At 39.1% G+C, this 26,403-nt stretch overlaps 3 protein-coding genes, 3 long non-coding RNA genes and 1 pseudogene across 10 annotated transcripts; 4 read left to right on the forward strand and 3 right to left on the reverse strand.

Moving 5' to 3' along the window:
* Window positions 1-9,519: 9,519 nt before the first annotated feature.
* Window positions 9,520-12,821, forward strand: LOC123474283. Of its 5 annotated transcripts, XR_006648893.1 has the most exons (4): window positions 9,556-10,045; window positions 10,138-10,292; window positions 11,999-12,065; window positions 12,256-12,460. XR_006648893.1 is itself a non-coding variant. In XM_045176238.1 (3 exons), exons 1-3 carry the CDS (start codon window positions 9,535-9,537, stop codon window positions 12,289-12,291), a joined length of 546 nt encoding a protein of 181 aa, XP_045032173.1. In that variant the 5' UTR covers window positions 9,520-9,534; the 3' UTR covers window positions 12,292-12,460. The 5 variants fall into 5 exon arrangements, 2 of the variants coding, with proteins under 2 accessions (XP_045032173.1, XP_045032174.1); XM_045176238.1 differs by lacking the exon at window positions 10,138-10,292 and having other exon boundaries at window positions 9,520-9,977; XR_006648894.1 differs by having other exon boundaries at window positions 9,984-10,239.
* Window positions 12,822-13,840: 1,019 nt separating this feature from the next.
* LOC123474294 lies at window positions 13,841-14,351 on the forward strand. Its single transcript, XR_006648907.1, has 2 exons — window positions 13,841-13,905; window positions 14,086-14,351. It is a non-coding gene; the product is annotated as an uncharacterized LOC123474294 (long non-coding RNA).
* On the reverse strand, window positions 13,912-14,418 carry LOC123474300. The gene is made up of 2 exons (XR_006648914.1): window positions 14,362-14,418; window positions 13,912-14,296 (listed from the first exon to the last, which is right to left on the reverse strand). It is a non-coding gene; the product is annotated as an uncharacterized LOC123474300 (long non-coding RNA).
* A 1,136-nt stretch (window positions 14,419-15,554) lies between these two features.
* LOC123474188 lies at window positions 15,555-17,062 on the reverse strand (annotated as a pseudogene).
* A 4,155-nt stretch (window positions 17,063-21,217) lies between these two features.
* On the reverse strand, window positions 21,218-21,856 carry LOC123474189. The gene is made up of 3 exons (XM_045176102.1): window positions 21,821-21,856; window positions 21,624-21,772; window positions 21,218-21,440 (listed from the first exon to the last, which is right to left on the reverse strand). Exons 1-3 carry the CDS (start codon window positions 21,854-21,856, stop codon window positions 21,218-21,220), a joined length of 408 nt encoding a protein of 135 aa, XP_045032037.1.
* A 972-nt stretch (window positions 21,857-22,828) lies between these two features.
* Window positions 22,829-24,038, forward strand: LOC123474295. The gene is made up of 3 exons (XR_006648908.1): window positions 22,829-23,472; window positions 23,612-23,714; window positions 23,768-24,038. It is a non-coding gene; the product is annotated as an uncharacterized LOC123474295 (long non-coding RNA).
* A 1,074-nt stretch (window positions 24,039-25,112) lies between these two features.
* LOC123474280 (pH-response regulator protein palF/RIM8-like) lies at window positions 25,113-26,324 on the forward strand. Its single transcript, XM_045176236.1, is given in 5 exon segments — window positions 25,113-25,620; window positions 25,677-25,796; window positions 25,875-25,935; window positions 25,937-26,069; window positions 26,139-26,324. Coding segments are annotated over 5 exon segments (606 nt in total). The 5' UTR covers window positions 25,113-25,505; the 3' UTR covers window positions 26,316-26,324.
* Window positions 26,325-26,403: the final 79 nt, after the last annotated feature.

Here is a 26,403-nt window from a genome sequence, read left to right on the forward strand (position 1 = left end):
AGTCATCATGTGGGTTTACTAGCTAAGATAATCAAATATGAAGAAGAAATAATGGAAGTAAACGTCAAAGTAAAAGAGAGAAAACAACAAGAAAAATTTCTGACGGCTTTTGAAAGGTCAACGATTTTCCGTCGGCTTTTCATCGGCTACGCCACGGCAAAATAATAGCAAAATAGGGGGTGTCGTAATATAACCGTTTTTATGGTAGAAGGGACACAATATTTTTCGAATAAATTTATATCGTTGGAACGAGGGGAAAGTGAGCTTAATTATCAAAAAGAAAGAATTGGAAAAATATTGAATCATGTGGAAATGCTGACGAGAAAGAAACGTTTCAAAGTTTATTACGGCGGAAAATTTTTCTGCCGTGGAAGGTCACGCGCATATCTCGTTTTTTCTAAGTCCAATGCAGGGGGAAAAGTACAAATGGGGAAGAAGCGGGGGGAATAAAAATGGAATAGGGGAGTAGAGAAAAATAGCCTTCGGCAAAAAAAGAACTTAGAATATTTTCAATATTGCTGCGGCGGGGAAGCTACAGTAGGGAAACGAAAGGGAAAGTGAAAAACTTAGCGTATGTTGGAGTGTGTAAGAATGGAATGCGCTAGCGGTGGCGCTGTTTTGTGTGTAGTGTATGTGGAAAAAGTCTTTGCAGTGATAGTAAAGCTATAGAAAAGCATAGAAGGGAAGTGATATATAGTGGGACTTAGAAAAATTTCAACTGTTTCGTTCGTGTACGGATCTCTAAGAGGAGTGGAAGTTGTTGAATTGAATTGGAATACATTACTATCAAGGTTTGTCTAATTTCCTTTTCTCAATACTTTACTGTTTACTATTTCTAATGTTGTATTGCTACCGAAGAAGAATAACAGATGGACTTCTAATAAATTCTACTATTTCTTTCAAGTTTTTTTTTTTTTTTTTTTTTGAAGAAATGTCTGCTACTTCTATGGAAAGTTTTGCGATTTATGGGCCTACTCAGAGAGGGAACAACTTAAATGCAAATATTTCAAAGAACACAGAGGCAAAAAGAAACAACAAATTATTTTTATACTGGTTGGACACGACATTGCCTTATGGTATCCTACGTATGGAAAGTATGTAAGAAGTTCAATCGTCTAAAGAGGTAATTTTCTTTTCCTCTATATTTCTTTTTTTTTTTTTTTTTTTTTTGAGAGAACTCATGTAAGCTTGTTTTTGTGTTTGTTTGTTTGTTTGTTTTTTTTTCTTGTTTTTGTTTCCTTTTTTTTTTCAAGAAATTATTGTTCTCATTTTTCTTTGTTTGTTTGTTTTTGTTTTTTTTTTTTTTTTTATTGTTTTTTTTTTTTTAGAGTACTTCTGTTTCCTTTTTTTATACCTTTCCTTTGTTTTATTTTATTTTTTTTTCTCTACTATTAAGGGAAAGACTTACTTCTCTCTCTCCCTTCTTATGTTCTATTTATTTTATTTTATTTATTTTTTTTTTATTTTTTTTTTTTTTTGATTCTGATTATTTTATTCATGAGATACCAAAAACAACCAATGTATTTCTACTTAATAACTACAAAGGGTACAACAAAAAAAAGAAAATCACGACGGCGACGTCATTGTGGAGGCCGACGGGTGGTGGCTTGCGGCAACCCGTCTTCTTGTAGAGCTGCTCGGCGCAATCGTCGGATAATCAGGTCGAATCTTCTATGTCGCCAATGCAGGAACTCCCGAGAATCGGTGCTGGGCGCTGGTGAATCGCGGTCGATGTCTGGTTGAGGTTGAAGTTCGTACGGTGATACGGCAGGTGTTGATGCTGGCATCCCAGCTCTTGCCCCGGGGATGGTGATTACGAGGATGTCTCGTCCGCTTCCGTCCAATAAAGTCATTCGACCATTCCATCAGTAAAGCGAATTGGTTTTCTTCGATTTCTTTGCGGGCGTCGTCCGGTAGCATTTTGGTGTTCCGGCTTTTCTACTGACAAATCGTCCTTGGACTCTGTTGGTGGATTTTCGGACTCGTTAGTGTCGCGTGTGGAGTTGTCATCGGAAACTGGAGTGGAATGACGCTGACTTGTAGCATCGGTGCATATTTCAGCGGATGGCAACTGATTTTCTGTATTTTGATGAGATGAAACGGCGACGTTCTCTTGGCTTAACTTTTGCTGATCAATCCCTTGCGTCGGAAAATTAGTGTCAAATGGAAGGGCGTCACTGTCAAAGGTTTCGTCTGGATTGTCAATGTCGGGGCCGATTTCATTTTCGAAAATATCGGTAGTCTGAGTTGCAATCGATTTGCGGAATCGATTTTCAAAATCCAATGAGTTTTCAATGGATGGACAATCTTCAGTCTTCCAAAGCATTGTTTCGTACAAAGGTTTTAAACGATTGACGTGGGTACGCTGGCATACATAGGAATTATCGGCTATATCTACTGTATTATTGGTATGTACTTTTACAACTCTATAAGGGCCTTTATATTTCGAAGTGAATTTCCTACTGTCACCTTCTTTAACTACACGAATATCTAATAAAACTCTATCTCCTACGACATATTTTCTGTCTTTCGCGCGTTTATTATATTGTTCACGCTGACGATTCCGTGCTTTCTCGCTTTCTTCACGGACTCGCTGAAAGCTATAGCGTAATCGATCAGCTAAATTTCCTACATAGTCGGATACAGATTTAAAAGTTTGAGGGGAAGCGTCTAAAAATTCATTAATGGGAAGATTAGGGTCTCTACCGTGAACTAAATAATAAGGGGTTTCAAGTGTCGAAGAGTGAACTGAACTACGATAAGCGAATAAAACATCGTCTAACATATTTTCCCAATTTGAATGTTCTCCGTCTTTCAATTCTTTTCTTAACATCGCGGTTAGTGTCCGATTAAACCTTTCTGTCTCGCCATTACTAGCGGGATTGTAGGCCGTTGTCAATCTTTGGTCAATTTTTAATTTCTTACAAAAATAACGGAACAATTTCGAGGTGAAATTCGTTCCACGATCGGAAATAATGGCTTTAGGCATACCATGTCTTACAATTATTGTTTTATATACACATTCTGCCGTGGTTTGGGCAGTTTGGTCTTTTAGAGCAACTGCTTCCACCCAGCGACTAAAATAATCAGTAATAACTAAAATATAACTATTTCCATTAGGCGAAGCGGGAGTAATAGGGCCTAAAAAGTCCATGCCAATTACTTGGAAAGGAGCTTTAGCAATTTCATGGGGGTGCAAAAGTGCTCTATATGTGGAAGAAGTGTTAGCTATACAAGTTTCACAAGCTTGACAATATTCTAAAATATCTTTTCTCATTGTAGGCCATAATAATGATTTTTGACCTTCAAATACGTTTTATAAAAAGCTAAATGTCCACCCATCGGTGCGTCATGTAATTCTTTTAACACTAAATGGCGGAGCGATAAGGGTAACACTACTTGACAATTAATTTCGTTACGCTTACTATTTTCGGAAGGCACTTCGTGGCGATAAAGTGTACCTTCTATAATTTCAAAATATTCGATTTCTTTAGCCCATTCGGGTTTAGATTGGCTATTTTCCTCATTGAGTTCTCCTTTCTCTAAATAATTTCTAATGGCTACACAAAGGTCGTCTTCTAGCTGTTTTTCACAAATTAACTTAATATTATTTGGTACCGGATGAATACTAGCTACTTTCAATCGTGATAAACAATCAGCATTTTGATGAATACGTCCAGGCCTATACTTTAATTCATAATTTGTAGCAGCTAATAGTATAGCCCATCTACCTAACCTACCGTTATTATCTTTCTGATTTTTTAGCCATTGCAAAGGACGATGGTCACTAATAATTTCAAAGGGGTTTATCCAAGAGATAATGTCGGAAATGTTTAATTGCATCAATTACGGCTAATGCTTCTTTTTCAGTTGTACTGTATTTCATTTCGGCCTTGGTCAATTGTCTACTAGAGTAGGCTATTGGATGTTCTTGCCCATGCTGCATTTGAGACAGCACGGCTCCTATTCCATAATCGCATGCGTCAGTAAAAAGCAAAAATTTTTCGTTAAAATTTGGATAAGCGAGGACTGGGGGAGTTACCAGAGAAGTGCGCAATTTCTCAAAGGCAACCTGTTCCTCCGTTCCCCAGGCGAAAGGTTTTCTACTTAGATCTTTATGCGTTAATCGAGTTAACGGCTTAGCTATTGAACCGAAATTTTTAATAAATCTTCTATAATATCCAGCAAGCCCAAGAAATGATCTCACTTCGTCAACAGAAGTTGGCGTTTTGTAGTTCCCTATCTTATCAATTTTAGCAGGATCGGGTTTAATACCGTCCGTTGAAATGACATGACCTAAATAATTTACTGAACGTTTAATAAACTGACATTTGTTAAGTTTCAATTTTAAATTTGCTTCTTTTAATAGGGTAAAAATTTCTCTGATATCTCGTAAGTGATTTTCAAAAGTGTCTGAAAAGATTATGACATCATCCAAATATACTAATGCTTTACTTCCTAAGACGTCTTTAAGTACGTAATTCATTAGTCGTTGGAAAGTGGCTGGTGCATTACACAAACCGAATGCCATTCTTTTAAATTCGTAAAGGTTATTTTCTACTACAAAAGCGGTTTTTTCAATATCTGGATCATGAACTTGAATTTGCCAATAGCCGGAAGCTAAATCGAGAGTTGTGAAGAATTTTTTTCCGTATAATTTATCTAAAGTTTCGTCAATTCTTGGCATGGGAAAAGAATCTTTCTTTGTAATATCATTTAATTTCCTATAATCGACGCAAAATCTTATTTCTCCATTCTTTTTCTCTACTAATACCACGGGTGAAGCCCATGGGGACTGCGAATATCGAATTACATTTGCTTGAAGCATTTCTTGCACTTTGTCTTCTAATAATTTCCTTTGGTTATTTGTTACTCTATACGGGCGTTGTCGAATGGGGCCTCGTCCTTGGGTATCGATTGTGTGTTTAATAAGGTTAGTATTCCCTAGTTCGGAATCTTTTGAAGCAAACAAGTCGTGAAAGTCATTTAATAATTTAGAGAGCGGTGCTTGAAATTCAGTGTCGACTTCTGAAATTACAATAGGCTCAGTTATTTCGTTAGGCTTAGCTTCTCGTTGATCTAAAGCTATTTTTCCGATGACATGATGAATAATTTCAATTACGCCTAATTTGGTGTTTCTTGGGATTTTGACTTGGTTTAACGAATGGTTTTCAACTACAATATTATACGTTCCATCTCCCGATACTTTTCCGATAAATTCTTCAATATAAACTCCTGCCGGCAAATTTTCTACTGGTGTAAATATAAATGCGGTGTTAGGGGAAACATACGGAAATGAACCCTTTAGCTGGCCTACAATTACGAGCGACGTCTGACGAGATAGCGTCGTCTTTTTGACCGTCGTAACTGCCATTTCCGGTACCCTAAAAACAGAAGATGAGCCTTGCCCATCTCTAGCTAGATAAATGCTCTTCGTTTCTCCATCAAGCTTAAATGCGTGTTTCTGAATTGCGTCCCATCCAAGGATACAATCTTCAGAAATCCCATTTGTAATAATAAATTCTTGTTGTAAAATTGACTCTCCGTATCCAACGGGCAAAGTCACTTTTCCCAACGTATGTAACTTTTTCTCCCCTACATCATATAAATCGAAATCAAGCTGACTGCAGATCACCTGACCTCTAGGGGGCAACTTTTTAAATAATCTCTCGTGAATAATACTTTTAGACGCGCCTGTATCAAATAATGCTTGTAACGGGACCTGGAAAATTTTTAATGGAATTCTTGGAGTTGATTCATTCGTAACGGTTGTTAATTTCGCGACTTGTCGGGATTTAAAATGAGGCTCTTCATCAACTGACCCGAAGCTACAGTTGATTCCTACTGGTTTCCCTGGTTTTGCGGGGAACCTGGTATGTTAGGCCTATTGGTGCTTCTGAACTTAGGGCAATTATTAGATTTATGGCCGATGTCCCGGCAAGAATAACATATAGGCGGCTGAGCTTGTTCTAGTTGTTGACGTTGATAACTACGACAATTAGATTGAATGTGACCGCGATAGCCACAAAAATTGCAAATTATCGACGGCTGTGTAGGCCTATTGTTGGTGTCGTTAGATGATCTCGGAAACGATGGTGTAGCGTTCGTAGGCCTATTCTGTGTGTTTGAGAATTGTCGATTCCCACTATTGTTAGGGAAGCGCGGTGGAAACGGTCTACCATTACTATACTGGTTAACAGTAGGCGTTTGAAAAGAAACTTGCTTCCTGTATGCTGCGTTTGCCGGATAAGAGACGTCATTTTTATTTAGTTGAAGTTTTTTCACGGTTTGCATAAGCTCATTAAGTACGTCTTTAATTTCTTCGCTTTCTGTTTTCTTTTCCACGACAGGTTTATCCCCGTGGCGAATATTGGCAACTGCCTTATTCACAGCTTCTTTTTGGTCTATTATCATCTGCTTAATTTCTTTTAACTCGGCACTGCTGGTGTCTTGTGACCCGTCTATGGATCGAATAAACTCCTGTTTTTCGCGATCGGTTTCCAACGCTTCTAGTCTGAGGGCATACACCCGTGTTGCTGCAACCAGTTCGTTAAAATCTTTAAATTCCTTATATTTGACTTTTGTCTGCAATTTGAAGTCTAATCCCTCGATAAATTTTTGCATGAGAATAACTGCAAACGATTTTTCGGAATGACCTACGGGATACGCGCGTTTAAAAATTTCCTGTATACGTAGCGCGTAATCGACAACTTTTTCACCTGGCTTACGTTTGGCTTTGTTAAACTTTTGCAGATATAAATCAACATTTTCATCGCCATGAAAATGGTCAAGCAATGCTTCTTTAATTGACTCATAATTATGCGGATGTTCTTTTAAAATTGCCTGAATGACGGAAAAAGCTCTGTCCGTTAATTTAGCACGTAACATCTGAATCGTTTTTTCTTCTGACCATCCCGACCCATCTACTATACTTTCAAATGATTCCAACCAAGAGTCAAAACGAGTAATAGGGCTTCCGGTGAAAGAAGGAAGTAATTGTAACCGGGAGAAAGTATGCTGGTTATTTTGAAAATCGTCCAAATCTCTGACTGTTGCTGCTCTGGTGGGGGAAGTATTGTAGGCCATGTTGTTGTTTTGAACTGGTAATCGAAATCCTAAATTTCCCTGTTGCGAAGTCTGAGACTGTGCTGGAACGCTGCTCGTAGGCGATCGAGATTCGCAACAACGTCTGCTGTCCGCCTGGACCGTTGTTCCGGGGAAAGGTTGTGTCGATTTGTAGGCTGGGTGTGTGGTTGACGAATAGGGCGGTGGACGGTGTGTCGCACTGGTATCGGTGGTTGCGGGGTTCTCGACAGCGGTGGTACTTGCTGTGGTGCCACGGATTGCTGTGGTATCTGTCCCGTGATATCCAGTGATAGCAGTTGTTTCAATTCGGTTTTGGTTTGGGAGAGCGTTCGTTTGATCTCCTCTGCTAGCTGTACGTTGTTCGGTCTGCTGGCTCCTGGGAAATTGTCCAGCTTCCTCAGCAGTAAGTTGATCTCGGGCGTCAGTGGTTCCAGTGGAGTCAGTAGTTGCAGCTCCCGTATGTATAGCGTAAGGTTGCGAATGTCCGCCAGAAATATTTGTTGATAGGCCAGAGATACCGTCAGCAAGTGAATGGAAAGGTCTTCCACTTCCTGCGAGAGATGGCGATATTGATCCTCTCTGTGTCTGTATGTGGTCCCACAATTCAGGGTTAATTCCAAGATAGCCCTGCCTTTCTGCAAGTCGGTTATGCTGTGAAACTGTCCCAGCAGGAAGGTCAAGAACTGTCTCGCATACGACGTGAAAATCGCTTTCAGCTCGGACGTCTGTTGTTCCGTTACTGTCGTCTTCTTCGATTGTGCACTGAGTCTCACCTCTAGGATCGACGTCAGGTACTTCAGTAGGATCGTTGGTTCCTTCCACACCGTCGATGGGTTCTGGTCGTCTTGATATAGCTTCGTCAGTCGGATGTCCTGTATCAGACGAATTATCTGGGTCTGCACCTTCGGATCGTTCGACTGGAAATCCGCTTCTCTCTCCTTCAGGCTCTTGATCGCAAGTATTAGGGGCGGAAGCTTGCTCGCCTTGGTTTGGAATATCTTGTCGTGATTGTTCTTGACTTTGTTGAATAGATGGCTCAGGCTCAGGTTCAAGTGATTTTCCATTCGGTGTGTTCTTCGTATGGAAGAAACCGAGAACTGTGCTTGCTAAAGAACTAGTTTTGGTCGCTACTTTCGGAGGAGACTTAGAGGGTGAAATACGTTCAGCAAATCTAGCTAAAAAGGAAGGTGATCGTTTTCCTGACGCAACCTCGGACGTAGCGCTTGCTCGAGTTTTTCGGGAGGGAGTTGTATCAAGCCCCGCTACGGCTTTGTACGCAGCGTTCGATCGTAGTTTTCGTAACTGAGAGTTCTTTGGGTGTACCTTGGGATTTAAAACTGGGGAAGCGGATCTACTAATTGCTTCGGCAGTGGTCTCCAAAGTCCTACCACTCTGAAGTGTATCTGGTGCAAACTGAGTTTCGGTAGTCAAGTTATCAAAATCAAGGGATCGAGCTACGGTTTCCTGATCGGGTAAGGTAACAGTTATTTCGGGCTGAAAGTGCTTGTTAACAGGGGAATGTACAAGTTTATGCCCGCCAGTAACAACATCATCATTCATTGTGGTTGAGTTCCAAAAAGCGCTGCCACCATTATGTAAAGCATTCTCCCTCTCGGGTGGATGACTTTACGGATTAAGACAAATATATGAATACGGAACTCGGAGACGTTTACCCACAATGATGACAGTGTATTATTAGACTAGGGCCATAAGAATTACACGGGAAAGAACATACAATATAACAAGAAAGGGGATAACGAGCCAAACCATAATTACCAACAGAATAAGTGCAATTTGGAAGCTTACCGATGTAGCGCGAGCGTTACGGGAGCGCACGTTGGTAAAACGATACGAAGTGGCTCGTGGTAGCGAGAGCGAGACACGGTGAAAACAGACACGAAATGGAGACGATTGGAAATACAAGTCAGATAGGCACTTACGGAAACAGGTAGCCAGAGAAACACTTGAAGAGAAAACACTAAGGCAAGTTAGATGTCGAGCTAGTGTTGTTGAAGGCAACTGAACATTTAGCGAGCTGCTAGCTGTCTGATCTTTCTTAGATTTTGGGTTCACCATGAAACCTCGCATCTCGCCAAAGTGGCGTGATGCTGTTGACGTGTCGCTATGTCGCGAGTGCAGCCAATCAGAAGGTGTTTGTTTAATGGCTTGATTGGCGTCGCGCGTGCGACCAATCAAACGGATGTTTATTTAATGGCGTGATAATGCGTCGCACGTGTGACCAATCACGGAAGTTTGTTTAGTGGCGTGATAATGCGTCGCACGTGTGAGTCAGACAGCAGGTGTTCAATTGGGTCAACGCTAAGATGTCTATGACAAATGGTTACTATGCGGATTACAATAATCGAGTAATATGCAAAAGAAGAGTAAATGCAAGAGAGTAAAATGTAGACATAATTATATGCCAAGGGAGAGTAAGCATAATATAATATGAATGTGGGTGTCATAATTAAATGTATTTGTAGGCCTTCGTTACAATATGCTGCTCCCAGCTACACCCCTTACTGTTGTCTACTACACCGCAACAGAAACAAACAAGTATTACGTAGCTCCGTCTTATTACACCACAGCTGCTCCATCTTACAACACCGAGCCCAACTACTACACAACAACCTCGTCACCCCTGCATTCTACACTGAGGCCCCAAAATACTACTCGCCTCCAAGTTACTACACTGAAGCCTACACCTCATACGCCAAGCCAGACAACTACACCAATGCTCCACAAAACTATGCTACTGCCTTTTACTATACCACTAAGGCCCGGAGTACTACGGTATTGAGAAGGCCGAGTACTACACCACTACCTATGCTGCTCCAGCGCACTACACTGAAGTTCCAAAGTACTATTGATGGCCCCAAAGATTTTAATTGGTGAATTGAAAAACCATTACTGAATTTTAATTTTATGTAGTTATACCATAGACATTTTTCAAGAAAAGGTAAATATTTCAGACTAATGGAATTCAATGATCAACATCAGCCATGTTCAATTGCACGATAAATAATAAGAAATTTTGGAATTTATCTTCAGGATTGCAGCCAAGGTATCGTCACAATAATTTCGCTGGTGGTTTGGACTTTGAAGTTCAGTTCTTATCACTGATATTAACCAAACTTAAATCGACTAGAAAACGTAGACGCTTATCTCTCATTCTTTTAGTTTCTTTGACTAAGAAAGAAATTTCAGTAACGAGGAATGAAGAGAAGTTCGCGGGGGGTTGGCAACTGTTGCAAAACTCGTACACCCGGCCGAGGATGACTTTGGATCTTAAGCCAAAAGTGAATTTTGAAGCCAAAATGAAGCCAAATCTGGGGATTTTAGGCCAAACTAGGGAATTTGAAGCCAAATCTAGGCCAAAACTGGGAATCTTAAGCCAAATCTAGGCCAAAACTGGGAATCTTAAACCAAATCTAAGCCAAAATTTTGGAATTGAACATAAATTTATTTCAAAGGTACACAATAAACTTAAAATTTAAACGTCACTGACAGTTTTACGGTTTGTTACATTAACTCCCACTACTTTCCTTATAATTTTAGCTTAATAAAAAGACTGCTGGTTAGTAGCAGTCGCGGGATAGTTATGAACGGTTATGATTTGAGATAATCAACAACTGTCGTCTGCTACAATAGCATTCTGGGTTTCTGACTTTTTAAAATTAACATAATTAAGTCCCAACAATAAAACAAGATATGGCTCCAACAGATAATGTATTTGATACATTCGAGAAATGCGGGCTTCAACTTGATACGCACATCAAAGAACTTCTTCAAAAATTAGGCTATAAAAGCTTAAGAGCCTTTGCCCAAGAATATCCCATTACTCCAGATAAATTTGATGAGCTGGAAGACAATATCCGGGATTATCTGGCAAATGAATCAAATATAAGCAAGCTGAATAAATTAGAAAATTCAAAGGCGGCTAAAGTTGCTTTGTTTGGGGAGGTCTTCTGTGACAATCCATCCGAGTTTTCTTTTCTTCCGGGAGAGAAGGCATCGATCACCTCAGCTGTAGAGCTGTGCTGGAATATTCTTAAGGAAAACAAAGTGCCAGCTCTAAATTTCGCTCCTATTTTTAAATCCACTTCTTTGTCGAGAGTGGATAAAACCCAACTGGCAATTGCCGCTCCAACAAATAAGGCACCAAGTGAAATATTGGGGCCGACTCCTGCAAGTTGCAAGAAACCTCTTTTGGAAGTGGTTCGCTACTGGATGTTGAGAAACAAAAGCCATCTTTTGACTTTGGAGGATGTCTGTGTCTCTGAAGAGACAAAAGAGATTGTGTGCAATCACACAGACCATTTGAAAGCAATGGCATTTAGAATTGTACTTGATGTCACCGGATACTGGAAAATTTCAAATTTTACACGCCATGTCAAGGTATGTATATGAGCTAGAATATTATTGTACATATTATTATACTTGCTTTCTTTTTACTTGTTTTAATAGGACTCTCACAACAAACAAATCCATTGCAATTCCGAGACCACCGATTTCAATGCAGTCGCATCCACATCTTTTCAGGCCCTTGAAACCGAAAATAAAAATATCGCGGAAAATATAGAATCACTGGACGAATGCGAATACATACCATCAATTCGGGTTCCTTCACCGGAATCAAACACTTCCCGAAAGAGTGATAAGGATGGAGTGAACTTAACAAAGAAAGCTTGTCCTGGACCTGGAACTTCCCATGCGGAGAAGATTTGAAGCCAAAATTGGTAATTTGAAGCCAAAATTGGCAATTTGAAGCCAAAATTGGCAATTTGAAGCCAAAATTGGGGATTTCAAGCCAAAATTTGGCCTCACGTACACTTCGGTTGGGAGTTGCCAACCCCCCGGAAGTTCGTGTATGTTCCATTACTTGTACAGTCAATTCTTTTGCGTTTTTTAGGCATTTTGCATCAAAATCGAAGGCAATGAAAATCGGAAAACCGGAGGCAATGAGCCAGCTGCCAGAGGTAAAGGCTTATCTTGGGTTTTCTGTAATTTCATTTAGAATTTTCCATGGTCAACATTGTTTTCTTTAAATTTCCTCTCCCTCAAGTTTTCATGATCTTGCCCTTTTTTTCATTCATTTCTTAATTTTGTTCGATTTTATCAGATGTACAAAGGTAATAGAAATTTAACATCTGTTTCGTATGTCTCTAGATTCCACTGGATATCATTTTATTAGATACCAAATAGCCCGGACGTTTGAAAATTGAATAAAATTTGTAATTTGGGGTGTTATATCATGAAGGCGGGGACCATGATTTAAAGCTTATGTCAGTCATCTGGAGTTAATCACGTTCACAGCAAATGTATCGGACTGAATGTATTAGAAGCTAATAAAAACCCGCTTGGTCTATGTCAACTAATTTCTCTAAAAACGAACGACCCATTTTGCAGGAGCGTGAATAATTGGCACTCAAATACACCACAAGTGATTGTCCTGTAAATAATGATGTCACTCTTTAACAAACCCGTCAACAATACCACCGAAGGTCTACCGAGAAACGAAAGGAACCTAAGTATTACTCAGCTCCCAGCTACCAAACTGAAGCCCCAAAGTACTATTGATAGCCCTGTGATTTTAATTAGCTCGTTAACAAAAACAATGCTTCACTGTTTAATGTAAAGTTCTACAGAAGGCGTTATTGATCATCATATTTTCGCTTCAGCTTTATTTATGTTCTTGACTAGAATCACTTCCGATTTGGAATGTGGTACTAGCTCATTTGGCTATTAGGCTACAAGTTTTTAACATTAAATGTTATACCAGATTATAATAAATTTCAATTAAAGCCTAAAACTATCCCGTATTCAGGTAGTTAGATGAGACAATTTCCTATCCAAAAACACAGAAGTAAAGAGAGTCCCGAACAAAAAGAAAAAGTTCTGAAATCATTTTTCATCCGGACCCTGAGACTTTTTTGCAGCAAAATGATTTGTGTTACATAGGGATTAAAGATTAAATGAAGCTTGTTGGAAGTAGGAAAAGGCATTGAATACTGGTTGTTCCCAAAATATTAGGCTTACTGTTGTGATGAAAGGAACTAAAATAAAAATTAGATACAACTGGTTGAGCTATCGACCTGCCACCTAGCGGCAGAAAATTCCCGGTCTTTTACCGTTCCATTCAGGAACGGTGATTTACATCATACGAATCCTATATTTTACCATTTTTCATGAATAATATTCTTTTTAAAATGTACTCAATCCTATTAAATAAATAATTCAATCAGGAAAGAATAAAGTTCATTTTTTATTTCGTCAATAGAGGCAATTCACATCGCGGTTTCGCGTGTCAATTGTTTCGATGTCCGCCATTTTCTCTGGTTGTTTATGTCATGTTTTGCGTTGTTTGTATTGGCTGAAAGTGTTATTTCCCAATACAAAGTGGATTTTGTGAATCAGTGTTTAATTTTTTTAAATTTTTTTTTGTGTCAGTTAATTGCTACGTATCTTGGTTAATATGTGTGGCAATTTCTGTTTCCAGATGACATTTCTTGTATTTTTAAAAAAATCTTTTCTGTAGGGCTGTCATGGGTTTTCAATATTGTTGTGCCCCGGTTTGCAAAAACAAATAACATTAGAGTTTGTAATGCACATTTTGTTCTAGGTAAGTCTCGACAAATTTATTAATAGTGAATGTGTCTATCTAATTCTTCTATTTGAAATCACACAGGAAAACCTTTTTAGTACACTGGAGAAACACACCCAGACTGGGCCCCATCCCTGAATCTTGACAAAGTGTATGTTAACGCTAAGTCAGCCATGGATAGAGAGTCAAGAAGAGTAATTTTAAATGTTCAAGAGGTAATACAAATTATGAAGTATAATTTATTCATACGTTATGACAACAAAAAGTTATATGTTATAGTAATGTTACAAATAAACAAATGAAGAGTAATAACCTTCGCTTTCATCAACAAATTTTTGTTTAAAAGACTGATTGCACAAAATGATCCAATTCCCCCATCGATAAATCTCTTGTAGGTCTCAAGGCCCTTGTAAGCCTTTAAATCTTCATGCGTGTATGGAGACTTGGAACATAGCAGGTAATTTACCAAATCAAGATTGGTTAACAGTGGCATTTTTCCTGCGATGCTAAGTCCATTGCACCAATACTCTTCGTGAATTGTATAGGGGCAATCACAACCTACTATTAATAGTTTTGCTGCATACTTACGTTTATTTTCTGACAGCCCTACAGAAAAGATTTTTTGAAAAATACAAGAAATGTGATCTGGAAACAGAAATTGCTACACATACTAACTAAGATACGTAGCAATTAACTGACACAAAAAAAAATTGAAAAAAATTAAACACTGATTCACAAAATCCACTTTGTATTGGGAAATAACACTTTCAGCCAATACAGACAACGCAAAACATGACATAAACAACCAGAGAAAATGGCGGACATCGAAACAATTGACACGCGAAACCGCGATGTGAATTGCCTCTATTTAGTCTATCTCATTTACCAAATCCAACATAAAGGTCCAACAGATGCCAAAACGGACAGTAGCTGTTTTCCAACATCTATTTAACAGTATAAAAGACTTAATAAAACATTCTATGTTCAGTAACGGTGTTGGTTCGCTAGCACCGTTACTGTGGGATACCACAGTGTATGATAAATGATGGTTATATGGTGATGGACGTTGTCGGACCATTTGGAGATTGTCTGACGCTAATTCCAGTTCGAAAATGGCTTCAAGACTATCGTAAGGATCAATATAACCATGATTTATCATACACTGTGGTATCCCATAGGTGCAGAAATGTGCGAATGGTATAAGGTGGCTAGTATATGGGATATACTTGTATTCAATGTGAAGACCCTGTTATACCGTGAGTTTTTACTTCTATATGTAAACTGCATGGAATATACTTGTATACTTCTATACTTGTATGGTGATGGACGTGGTCGGACCATTGGAGATTGTCTGACGCTAATTCCAGGTCGAAAATGGCTTCAAGAGGTAGCCGGAGAAATAGGACCCCGACCAATAGGACCCGGAGAAATAGGACCCCAAAAAAGGCCATGGAGAAATAGGACCCGGAGAAATAGGACCTCTTTTTCTATCTTTCTTTTTAGGGTCCTATTCCTCCCCTCCGCCTTCGTATAGGTACGGCCTATATAGTTTTCAGCTGACAGAACAGCGTTGGCGTTGATGCACACATTGAAACAGCCACAACTTTTTTGTTTCAACTCTGATTTCTTACTACACCACGACGTATTCCGCTCCCGAGTACTACACCACCAAGGCCCTTGGCTACTACACTGAGCCTCCTAAATATTATCCAGCTCACAGCTACAAAACTGAAGCCCCAAAGTACTATCCATAGCCCTTTAATTATAATCAGCTTGCTAACAAAAACAATGTTACAGTTTTAAATGAGTCGGACTTTCAGAGTCGATAAGTCGGAACTGGAACGAATAAAGCTATGACTTACTCAACACGAGACTACAACGTTCTCAGACCCATTTTACCTCAATTTTGTAGGAGACGTCAATAATATCGCAAAAATGCAAATAGTATGGTGTCATTGTAGGGGTGACGATTGGGAACACTTGAGGTACTTCTTGGAACACTCTTCCGCGCCGTTTCTGTTCACACAAAACGCGTTCGTAGGTTTTGGATTTGTTGTGGGTATGAAAATCAACGCTCTTCAGGACAACAAAGGTTTTAAAATAAACTAAAAGAATAATCACAATAATAATAACAAAATTAAAATAAAAACTACCTCAATGAGAAAAACCGTTGCACCAAGCAATGTTGTCATGCTTTGGTTGTCTACATCTGCATGCAAGAGAATGGTTTCACCTGCGACATAGCCTGTACGGTCTAGATACAGTGTTACCGTTATAAGTCCAGATCGGCAGCAAAACCAACGAAAAACGGGCTTGCTTTTTATTGATTGTGTTGGTAGCTATCAATAAAATTTAAAAGATGGTGATTTTGAAAAATATGTTAACATATCATGTAGAAATAATTTTACTGCTGCTTTTGGGATTGTATTTAAGTCAACAATGGTTTTAACTGTAAAAGCGAGCACATATTCGTAATTTGGTTTCCATGACGGCTTCAAAACTCCCTAAAGAAAAAAGTTATTTTTTATGGTATTTTCGAGACATTAAAAAATAATTTTTGAAAAGTAAACTAACAGTGAATGGAATGTAGCAGGTTTTTCCATTTGCTTGACGTGAAGATCTCTTCAAAACTACTTTGATTGAGTATTTGACATGGCCATAGCCAAATTTTTTCAACATCTCAGTTTGAAATGAAGAGGGAATTTTTTTGGAAGTACAAACACAAATGGAAATTGGTGAACTCCACTGACAAGTTCAAATGTTTCTCTGCCTGCAAGTAAAACAATTAATGTATATAACATAATAAAAATATTGGACATTGCTTGTCACTAAATATATAAATTGATACCTTCATTGGTAATTAGAGGAATAATCAGGTCTAGATAAGTTTCTTCTGCTGAATAGTAAGTCTGACTACTCAATTCTTTGAAACAAAATTTTGCACAGCCTTGACATTCCAGGTATATTCCTACCAAAGTTAAAAGTGTAACAACGAGTGAAATTTTAAAATACATTAATTAAAACCTTTCAGTATTTTACTGCTGACATTTGAGATGTGAACTACTCCAGACACTTCCTCTCCAGGAAAATAAATTCCAACAGGATTGTCTAATTCTATAGTGAGACTTTCTATCCCCGTAATGCAGCTTTGGAACCATAACTCAACTTCATTGCAAGCCAGTTTTTCACAAAGATTTCTTTACACAAACAACATATTTGTGAAAACTTCTATAACAACTACCAGTCAGCGTCCGTACCCTTTAATGGCAACAGCTGGTCGTAAGTTTTATAAATAAAAATATGAAAGCGCTAGTTTCGGCTTCTGGATCAATAGTTTAAATACCTATGGCTGCTCCAATGACAGGAATTCATTTAACACATTTCTAAATTCTAAAATTCAGTAAATAAGTAATCTAATATCCCTGAAAACGCTAGTACAATTACATAACGTAGTAGCAAGTTTTCAAAATCAAGCAGTTCCATAAGGAATTCGTTGGAGCTTAAGGTAAAAATGTTAAAATAAAGAAGTACACGTCAGCACTCTGCAGTCATAGATTTGATGGTTTAACCTGAGGTCAGGTAGAGTGCGTACAAGTATACTGTTATAATGAGGTAGTGTAGTTCTCTAGTAGTATAGTGCAACATGTTTCTCTCAAGTTAATTCAGTTTGCATACCAAGAAAATTCTAAAAAGCACATCCTCACAATCCCAAACATGTAAAGAATCTAAAAATTTACTTAAAACGAAACTTAAAACTGAAAATATTTTGTGGCATGTGTCAAGATTTGAACCGTCGCCATAGGAGATCGCCTAGACAGATGTCATGTATTATCATCTACCAGTGCGTGTTATTAGTTGAAATTATTGACATTGTTATGTTACGTTGCTTAATTCTATGCACTGCCTTTGTGTTATTTATTTCTTAAACTAGTAACTTTGGGCCCGTCCAGGGCCGGGAGATAGGTGGCGCTAGCGTATTTTTAACGCTTTTTTCGCCATTTAATTCTGCCAAACTGTTAATGTTAAATTTTTGCCCGTCTACTCTTAAAGCTTTCTGCGTTCCCATTTTTTGCCCGCCGACCCGTTCATTGTCTCTACCCGCCAAGATGCCCACCTAGTTGCCCGTCCTCTCCCTCATAGTCTGCACGTCAACCTTTTGCCTGCCAAAACGACCGATATAGGTGCCCGACGTCCCAATTGGTGGCCCTGCCCGTTTAAACCCTCACAGTCTCAGCCCGTCAAATTGCTACCTGCCCGTCTAATCCCTCACAGTCTCTGCCCATCGGCCCAATCTCTGTCCATTAAAACGCCCGCTGTAGTGGACCGTCTGCCCTGTCCTTGCCCCTGCCCGCCCTCTCCATCACAGTTTCTGCTCGTCAACCCACTCGCTGCCCACAAAAAACCCGCTGTAGTTGCCCGTCAGCTCCCTAACAGTCTCTGGCCGTCAAGCTCCTCTCTGCCCGTCGACGCACTCTTTGTCCGCCAAAACGCCCGCTGTAGTTGCCCGTCGACCCTATCGTTGCCTTGCCCGTCTGCCCCCTCATAGTCTGTGCCCGTCAACCCAATCTCTGTACCGGCCCGTCGACTCACTCACTGTCTCTGCCCGTCGACCCAATCACTGCCGGCCAAAATTTCCGTTGTATTTGCCCGTCGAATCACTCACAGTCTCTGCCCGTCCTCCCACTCACTGCCCACAAAAATGCCCAATGAAGTTGCCCGTCAACTGATATATTGCCTCTGGCTATCTAATCCCTAACAGTTTTTGCCCGTCGACCCCCTCCTCTGCCCGTCAACCCCCTCTTTGCCCGTCGATCAACAATCGATCAGCAAAAATAACCACTGTAGGGGGCCCGTCGACCATATCGTTGCCTCTGTTTACCATCCTCCTCACAGTCTCTGCCCGTCAACCCATTTACTGCCCACCAAAATGTCCGTTTTAGTTGGCCGTCAACCTATTTATTGCCCCTGTCCGTCGGCTCACATGCTGTCTCGTCCACCTGTCCTCTCGTCCGATTTCGTCCACCTTTTACCTTAGCCGATCCCGCCATTTACCTTAGCCAGTAGCCGGCGGCAACTTACAGCCAATCACAGATGCGCTCATTGCAAAGGACCCAAAACTCCTCCCACATTTTTCCTTAGATTTTTATAGAGTATAGATTTCGTTAATTTGGCAAAAGTTGATCATCGACCGTAGACTCGCGCCCCAAGTTCAGGTTCCATGTTCCATGTTTCCATGAACATTGCTTCAATCCCTCTAAGCCTCATCTAGGGTCATTGATGATCAACAGACGCCATAACCACTAGGCTATGGGCGCCCAACTTAAGTTGATTTTGTAAAATGTGTTATGTTACTTCCGCAGTGCTCATCATGCATGTTTTCTACTTGGGCACAAGAAGAGAAAGAGAGATGATAATATTAGTTTCCTAGAATGCTTATTTTTATTAAAAACGAAGAACAAAAACAAAAACAAACTAATTCATTTTTTCTTGTTTGTTTTTTTTTTTTTTTTTTATTAAATTAAATTATATTTACTGTAAGATACCACAGTATATGATAAATGGTGGCTATATGGTGATGGACGTTGTCGGACCATTTGGAGATTGTCTGACGCTAATTCCAGGTCGAAAATGGCTTCAAGACTATCGTAAGGATCAATATAGCCATCATATAACATACTGTGGTGTACCATAGGTGCAGAAATGTGCGAATGGTATAAGGTGGCCTAGTATGGTGATGGACGTGGTCGGACCATTGGAGATTGTCTGACGCTAATTCCAGGTCGAAAATGGCTTCAAGACTGTGTAAGGATCCATATATAGTCTGAATAACCTTAGCTCGATTGAAAGCGAACGCTGTACCCCTTAATGGAGGAAGCTAGGAGTCAACCCGGATTACCGGTGCCTCTGGCCGGTAATTTGACCGATGATCCCACTTTTTTATTCATTCTTAGATATAGCTCATTTAAATAAAGCCTGCATGTGCGTGAATAAAAATTCAAGGATAAATAATGTGTAACAATGATCGTTACTTAATCTTTACCCGAATATTTATTCACGCACATGCATGCCTTATCTGTTCAGTATAGAATGAAACTGTTGACAGGTTAATAGCAGTCTTTGATATTGGTCAGTTCCCAGCAATGCGGGGAATTTCGATTTCAAGGTTCTCTCAGACAGGGTCATAGGCGATTGGAAACGACCGTGGTGGATCATTTTCGCATAACATGTTTACCCAACGCAGGAACGAGCAGGATCTCTTGAAACTCTTGTCTCTTGAAACTCTTGTCTTAACCAGTCTGCTGTTGGTGATATGGTCGATAAAGATTGAATAATAGGTCAGGGTATAATTTGCTACCAACCCGTTCATGTCGAAACTGGTCAAAGCATCAAGTTTAGCTTTTCACTTGCTGGAATGCAGGTGAAATGATTTGGCGTAGTATGGGATCTGGCGCACAAAATCAAGTCATAGAGGATGTTGAATTTCAGCTTACGTAAATTTATAGTCATACAAAACACTACGACGACCTAACGATTCATGAGATTTTTGAAATGCTATCTGCCTCATAATTATGAGCTGGAGCCGACGGCATCCTGTAAGTTTCAGGTGAAACAGGTAGTACTGATTAAATGGCGGTTCTGTTGAAGATACTGATAGTATGACAAACATGCTCTTGGCTATTACTGTTTAGCAACAGGATAGTGATCAGCTGTGCTGGAAGTTTTCTCCCCTAACCCTTCTTCTTGTCTTTGAGCCTACAGAGTAAGGTAATGTTTTTCACACCTGTCTACTCATACAGTATTATGTGTTTATGTTAAGGCTTGTTAAAAATACAATTATCTGTCTCTGGTTAGACTGATATAAGTGATCTTGTGAATTCGTGAATACTTTACTTTAACAGGTTCAAAAAGAAGGACATTCTCACAAATTCAAGAGTTACATGTTGCCAATCATTTACACACATTTAATTTAGCTCGAGAATGAAAAAATCCACAATTCTTGTTGTTGAAAACGAGAAGCACAACACACAATATTCGACTGTGCACTCTGGAACTACCGAAATCACAGAGATAGAAAATGTTAACTGCTCGGGTGCGGTGTAAGTGTCTATTTGCTTTATGTCGGCGAATAGATTTGGAGGTAGAGGCTGAAAAGTGGAAGCGGCCATCATGGATATTTTATCCCCCTTCCCTCACTCCCTCAGTTCCGATGTGCGGGGGAATTCTCTACTTTAAAAAATGCATTTTCTCGAAAATGTCGCACCAAAAAGAAAAGAAAAAAAGAAAAGAAAAAGGCCTCCGTGGGATGAGAGAAAAACAAAATGTTGGGGAGCTTAACAGGTGGGGTAAAAAACCCTTAAACACCTGAAATGCTGTATAAGCAGTTTCGTAAATATATATGCTTCAAACAAACAAATATCTTAGATAGACTCCGTTTTATATTTCCTCGTATTTACACCAACAACACAAAAAGCATCAAGGCATAAAATACACGGATTTAAATTATATTTCAGACAGGTTTTCAATAATTTAGTAGATCTTGTAGCCTTTGCCGTTGAAAGGGAAGTGGACGGGGGCAACGGGTAGCTCGTATTCGTGAACGGGAGCAACTGGGAGCTCGTATTCATGGACGGGAGCGACGGGAAAGTGGTCACCTTTGGGCTGGAATCCAGCATCATCAGCGGTCCAGGTCAAAGTGAATTTCTGACCTTCAGGGGAAACCCAGAAAGAGGATCCCTTGTTGGTGTTTCCCCTGAAGGTCCGGGGGTTGCTCTACACCAGTGAAACATATCATTTGACATTAATGTTATACTTCAGGAACGACTGTGATGAACGAATAAATATGGGAGATGAAATGTTCAGCGCTTTAAAAAAACTTGGCCTCTAATAGTATTTTGGAGCTGCTTCAGTGTAGTAGCTTGGGGCAGAGTAGTACTTTGGAGCCTCAGTGTAATAGCTGGGAGCCGCATAAGTGGTGGTGTAGTATTCGGGCGCCTTTGTAGTGTAGTATTTTGGAGCCTCTGTATAGTAGCTAGGAGTGGCATATGATGTGGTGTAGTATTCAGGTGCCTTGGTGGTGTAGTACTGTGTAAGTAGTAAGTAAGTAGTGAGAATGCCATTGCAATGTCAAACTCTAACTGGAATCGTAGGATTGACAATAATTGTCATAAATAAACAATAAGGATCCTACATAAGATTGTCGTTGCTTTTTCAACAAGTAACTGATTGAATGATAGAATGACAAGGGACATTGCTTAATGCTTATATACGGGTAAATACAAATCTAAATATTGAAATCTAATTGTAAATTGAATTCGGCGATTAATATTTGCGCTCTCGTTTCGTATAACTCTTAGCCGATGCATAAACCCATTAGTGTCGACATCGGCCGCAAGGTGATATGGAGGATTCTATTCTTGCATGTCATTAACGGTGTTGATGCGTGATGCCACACCCTAAATCGTGAGTGCTAGATAATAATTCGAAATTTTAAATATTTAATTAAGTTTTTTGTTTTATAATCAAGTCGAATGATATTCATCACTGTTTTCCCGATAATGTTCATTTAAGATATTACGTCATAGTTTCTCAGAATTTAAATGGGAGTTAGTTTATGTCGGAAATTGCCCGATTGTGTTATCAACGTGGTTTGGTGCCTCAATTCACGGTATATAAGAGTTGAGTGCATTTCTATGTGTAGCGGCACTTGAAATGACTGGGTATGGCACCCTCCCAATTTTGGGATTGCTAGTAACCAAGAGTCTGTAAGCAAATACAACTCGAAACGTCAAGCGTTGGTATGGGATTGGCCCACCATTCCAATGCAAGGCTGAATAGAGAGGTAAGAGCTATCAGCTGATGTCACGATGTGGGTCATATAGTACAGCAATATGATCCGGGCCAACATCGTGACAGTTCTGGAGGATACTAGCATGTCATTCAAGAGCTTAGCGCAACCATTTTTTTCGTTTTTTTTTTTTTTTTCACAATCAAGTGAAATTGCGCAAACAATGAAATCTAGCTGCTAGTACCCAATTTTGAGCATTGACTTTCTACTTGACATTTTCAATGGAAAACTAGGAAAACCCACGATAGCGATGGAAATGCAGCATGAGATGGAGGATCTTCGCTACCCCACACAGTGCAATAGAGGCGGGGAAAGAAACTGGAAATTCGAAAATGTTCAACTTCAAGATGCCTTTGGGCTAAAGCGATGAATCAGGGTGACGGTAGGTATTATAAAAATGAACGTGTGAAGTGGAAGTAAACCAGTTACGTTGGTGCCTTCAAACTGACTCCATCGTCGGCAACATATTGCATCGGCGAAATATTGCATATTCGGCTGTCAATCATGCATAAGACAAAGTCGTTCATTCATTTTTGCATTTTCCAGCAGCCCTACTAACTACAATGTTTCCCCCACTAGTTCATTGTATGGATCGATTATTGAACTGTTTAATTTTTGAATTTTTAGGGGACTACGATGTCACGCTGCTGTTTGCTTTTGCCATTTTGATGGCTACATCGGCGGGTACCGATGGGTTTGTCCTCATCTGGACACTAGACTACACAACCCCTACGCCCTACTACACCACCTCGTATGCTGCTCCCTCTTACAGCACCAAGGCTCTCGAATATTATACCACATATGCAGCTCCCAGCTACTACACCGAGTCTCCCAACTACTTAGTCTACTACACGACCAGAACGCCCAAATACTACACGACCATATACTCCGCTCCAACATACTACACTCAAGCCATTAAATACTATGCTGCTCAAAGGTATTGTACACCATTTCTTCGGCATCGGTAAGAGTTGTGCAATGCAGTTCTGACAGGATAAGTGTGCACACCTAAAATTTAACTAATTTCCAGAAAGTATTGGTTTCCATTTCCAAAAATTGCCAAATTTCTATTTCAGGGGGAAAATATAACTTTTTGTTCGAAACTGTGGCTATTGAAATAGGACTAATGCAGGGAAACTTATGAAGACAAAACCAAAATCATGTCTTGAGTTCTTTGAGGTAAAAATTTGGTTGTGGGACAGCATGCCATTCCTGAATTGCTATTTCTACAGATTCACTTGAACTTAACACCAGAGAAGGACCTGCCTTTGATCAGAAACAGAACTGGTGATATCCATAGCAAAATAAACTGTGAACTTTTACTATTAAAAATGGAGAAGTTGTGCAATGTAGGACCACACTCAAGACACAATTAAATAGGAGTGCCTTGTAACACAACTTTATTGAAAGCAAACTTTGACAGTACAGAAATTGGTATGCATTTTGATAACAGGAAACTTTTCCTAGTTAAGGTGAAAAGACCGAATGGTATAGTGATAGTTACCTTTCTGGCTTTAACTGATACTTTTTTTACTGTGTAAGCTGCAGATTATCTTTGTTTTGTTTGATGCCACATTCAGTATGTTGTGTGCTCATTTTTGCCTTTGAAATTATTTTAGGAAACTTATTGGTGCTGCATGCTGATGTTGTTCATGTTAACGCGATTTGGATCTTGGGGTTTGGATTAGTTAGAAATATTTGGATATTTCGAGGGCCTCAGGTACGTGCCATCTTGAACTTTTATTTTTTCTCAGGCTGCAAGGTTCTTTGGTAGAGTGAGTGATTAGTCGATGTTTGTTAAAGCAAGCAGTAAGCAAAAAAATTAAATTTAATAAAAAAAAAACAAGAAAAAATGAATTTCTTTGTTTTTGTTTTTGTTCCTTATTTTAAATAAAAATCAGCATTCAAGGAAACTAATATTATCAACTCTCTTTCTCTTCTTGTGCCCAAGTAGAAAACATGCATGATGAGCACTGCGGAAGTTACATAACACATTTTACAAAATCAACTTAAGTTGGGCGCTCATAGCCTAGTGGTTATGGCGTCTGTTGATCATCGATGACCCTAGATGAGGCTTAGAGGGATTGAAGCAATGTTCATGGAAACATGGAACATGGAACCTGAACTTGGGGCGCGAGTCTACGGTCGATGATCAACTTTTGCCAAATTAACGAAATTTAAGAAATAAATAACACAAAGGCAGTGCATAGAATTAAGCAACGTAACATAACAATGTCAATAATTTCAACTAATAACACGCACTGGTAGATGATAATACATGACATCTGTCTAGGTGATTTCCTATGGTGACGGTTCAAATCTTGACACATGCCACAAAATATTTTCAGCTTTAAGTTTCGTTTTAAGTAAATTTTTAGATTCTTTACATGTTTGGGATTGTGAGGATATGCTTTTTAGAATTTTCTTGGTATGCATATGCAAACTGAATTAACTTGAGAGAAACATGTTGCACTGTACTACTAGAGAACTACACTACCTCACTATAACAGTATACCTGTACGCACTCTACCTGACCTCAGGTTAAACCATCAAATCTATGACTGCAGAGTGCTGACGTGTACTTCTTTATTTTAACATTTTTACCTTAAGCTCCACCGAATTCCTTATGGAACTGCTTGATTTTGAAAACTTGCTACTACGTTATGTTATTGTACTAGCGTTTTCGGGGATATTAGATTACTGATTTACTGAATTTTAGAATTTAGAAATGTGTTAAATGAATTCCTGTCATTGGAGCAGCCATAGGTATTTAAACTATTGATCCAGCAGCCGAAACTGGCGCTTTTCTATTTTTATTTATAAAACTTACGACCAGCTGTTGCCATTAAAGGGTACGGACGCTGACTGGTAGTTGTTATAGAAGTTTTCACAAATATGTTGTTTGTGTAAAGAAATCTTTGTGAAAAACTGGCTTGCAATGAAGTTGAGTTATGGTTCCAAAGCTGCATTATGGGGATAGAAAGTCTCACTATAGAATTAGACAATCCTGTTGGAATTTATTTTCCTGGAGAGGAAGTGTCTGGAGTACTTCACATCTCAAATGTCAGCAGTAAAATACTGAAAGGTTTTAATTGATGTATTTTAAAATTTCACTCGTTGTTACACTTTTAACTTTGGTAGGAATACACCTGGAATGTCAAGGCTGTGCAAAATTTTGTTTCAAAGAATTGAGTAGTCAGACTTACTATTCAGCTGAAGAAACTTATCTAGACCTGATTATTCCTCTAATTACCAATGAAGGTATCAATTTATATATTTAGTGACAAGCAATGTTCAATATTTTTATTATGTTATATACATTAATTGTTTTACTTGCAGGCAGAGAAACATTTGAACTTGTCAGTGGAGTTCACCAATTTCCATTTGTGTTTGTACTTCCAAAAAATTCTCTCTTCATTTCAAACTGAGATGTTGGAAAAATTTGGCTATGGCCATGTCAAATACTCAATCAAAGTAGTTTTGAAGAGATCTTCACGTCAAGCAAATGGAGAAACCTGCTACATTCCATTCACTGTTAGTTTACTTTTCAAAAATTATTTTTGAATGTCTCGAAAATACCATAAAAATTACTTTTTTCTTTAGGGAGTTTTGAAGCCGTCATGGAAACCAAATTACGAATATGTGCTCGCTTTTACAGTTAAAACCATTGTTGACTTAAATACAATCCCAAAAGCAGCAGTAAAATTATTTCTACATGATAAGTTAACATATTGTCACACGAGTTGTATTGGGACAAGAACAAACAAATACAACAAGTGATGACTTAAATTCTAAACAATGGTTTAACTCAAACAAAAGGGATAACCATTACCAAAAGTTGGAGAAGCGTCTGAAGAACTCTAGGGAA

The sequence above is a fragment of the Daphnia magna genome, linkage group LG7, assembly GCF_020631705.1.
Source record: "Daphnia magna isolate NIES linkage group LG7, ASM2063170v1.1, whole genome shotgun sequence".
In the NCBI taxonomy this organism is placed as follows: domain Eukaryota; kingdom Metazoa; phylum Arthropoda; class Branchiopoda; order Diplostraca; family Daphniidae; genus Daphnia; species Daphnia magna.

Excerpts from the sequence above, each read along its gene's own strand:
- LOC123474283 (XM_045176238.1), top strand. The coding sequence starts at position 9,535 with ATGAATGTGGGTGTCATAATTAAATGTATTTGTAGGCCTTCGTTACAA. Across the intron at positions 9,978-11,998 it reads GGCCCCAAAGATTTTAATTG|GCATTTTGCATCAAAATCGA; the intron begins GTGAATTGAAAA and ends TGCGTTTTTTAG. Across the intron at positions 12,066-12,255 it reads CAATGAGCCAGCTGCCAGAG|ATTCCACTGGATATCATTTT; the intron begins GTAAAGGCTTAT and ends GTATGTCTCTAG.
- LOC123474189 (XM_045176102.1), bottom strand. The coding sequence starts at position 21,856 with ATGACAATTATTGTCAATCCTACGATTCCAGTTAGA. Across the intron at positions 21,773-21,820 it reads ATCCTACGATTCCAGTTAGA|TACTACACCACCAAGGCACC; the intron begins GTTTGACATTGC and ends CTACTTACACAG. Across the intron at positions 21,441-21,623 it reads TATTACACTGAGGCTCCAAA|GGGAAACACCAACAAGGGAT; the intron begins GTACTACTCTGC and ends CCGGACCTTCAG.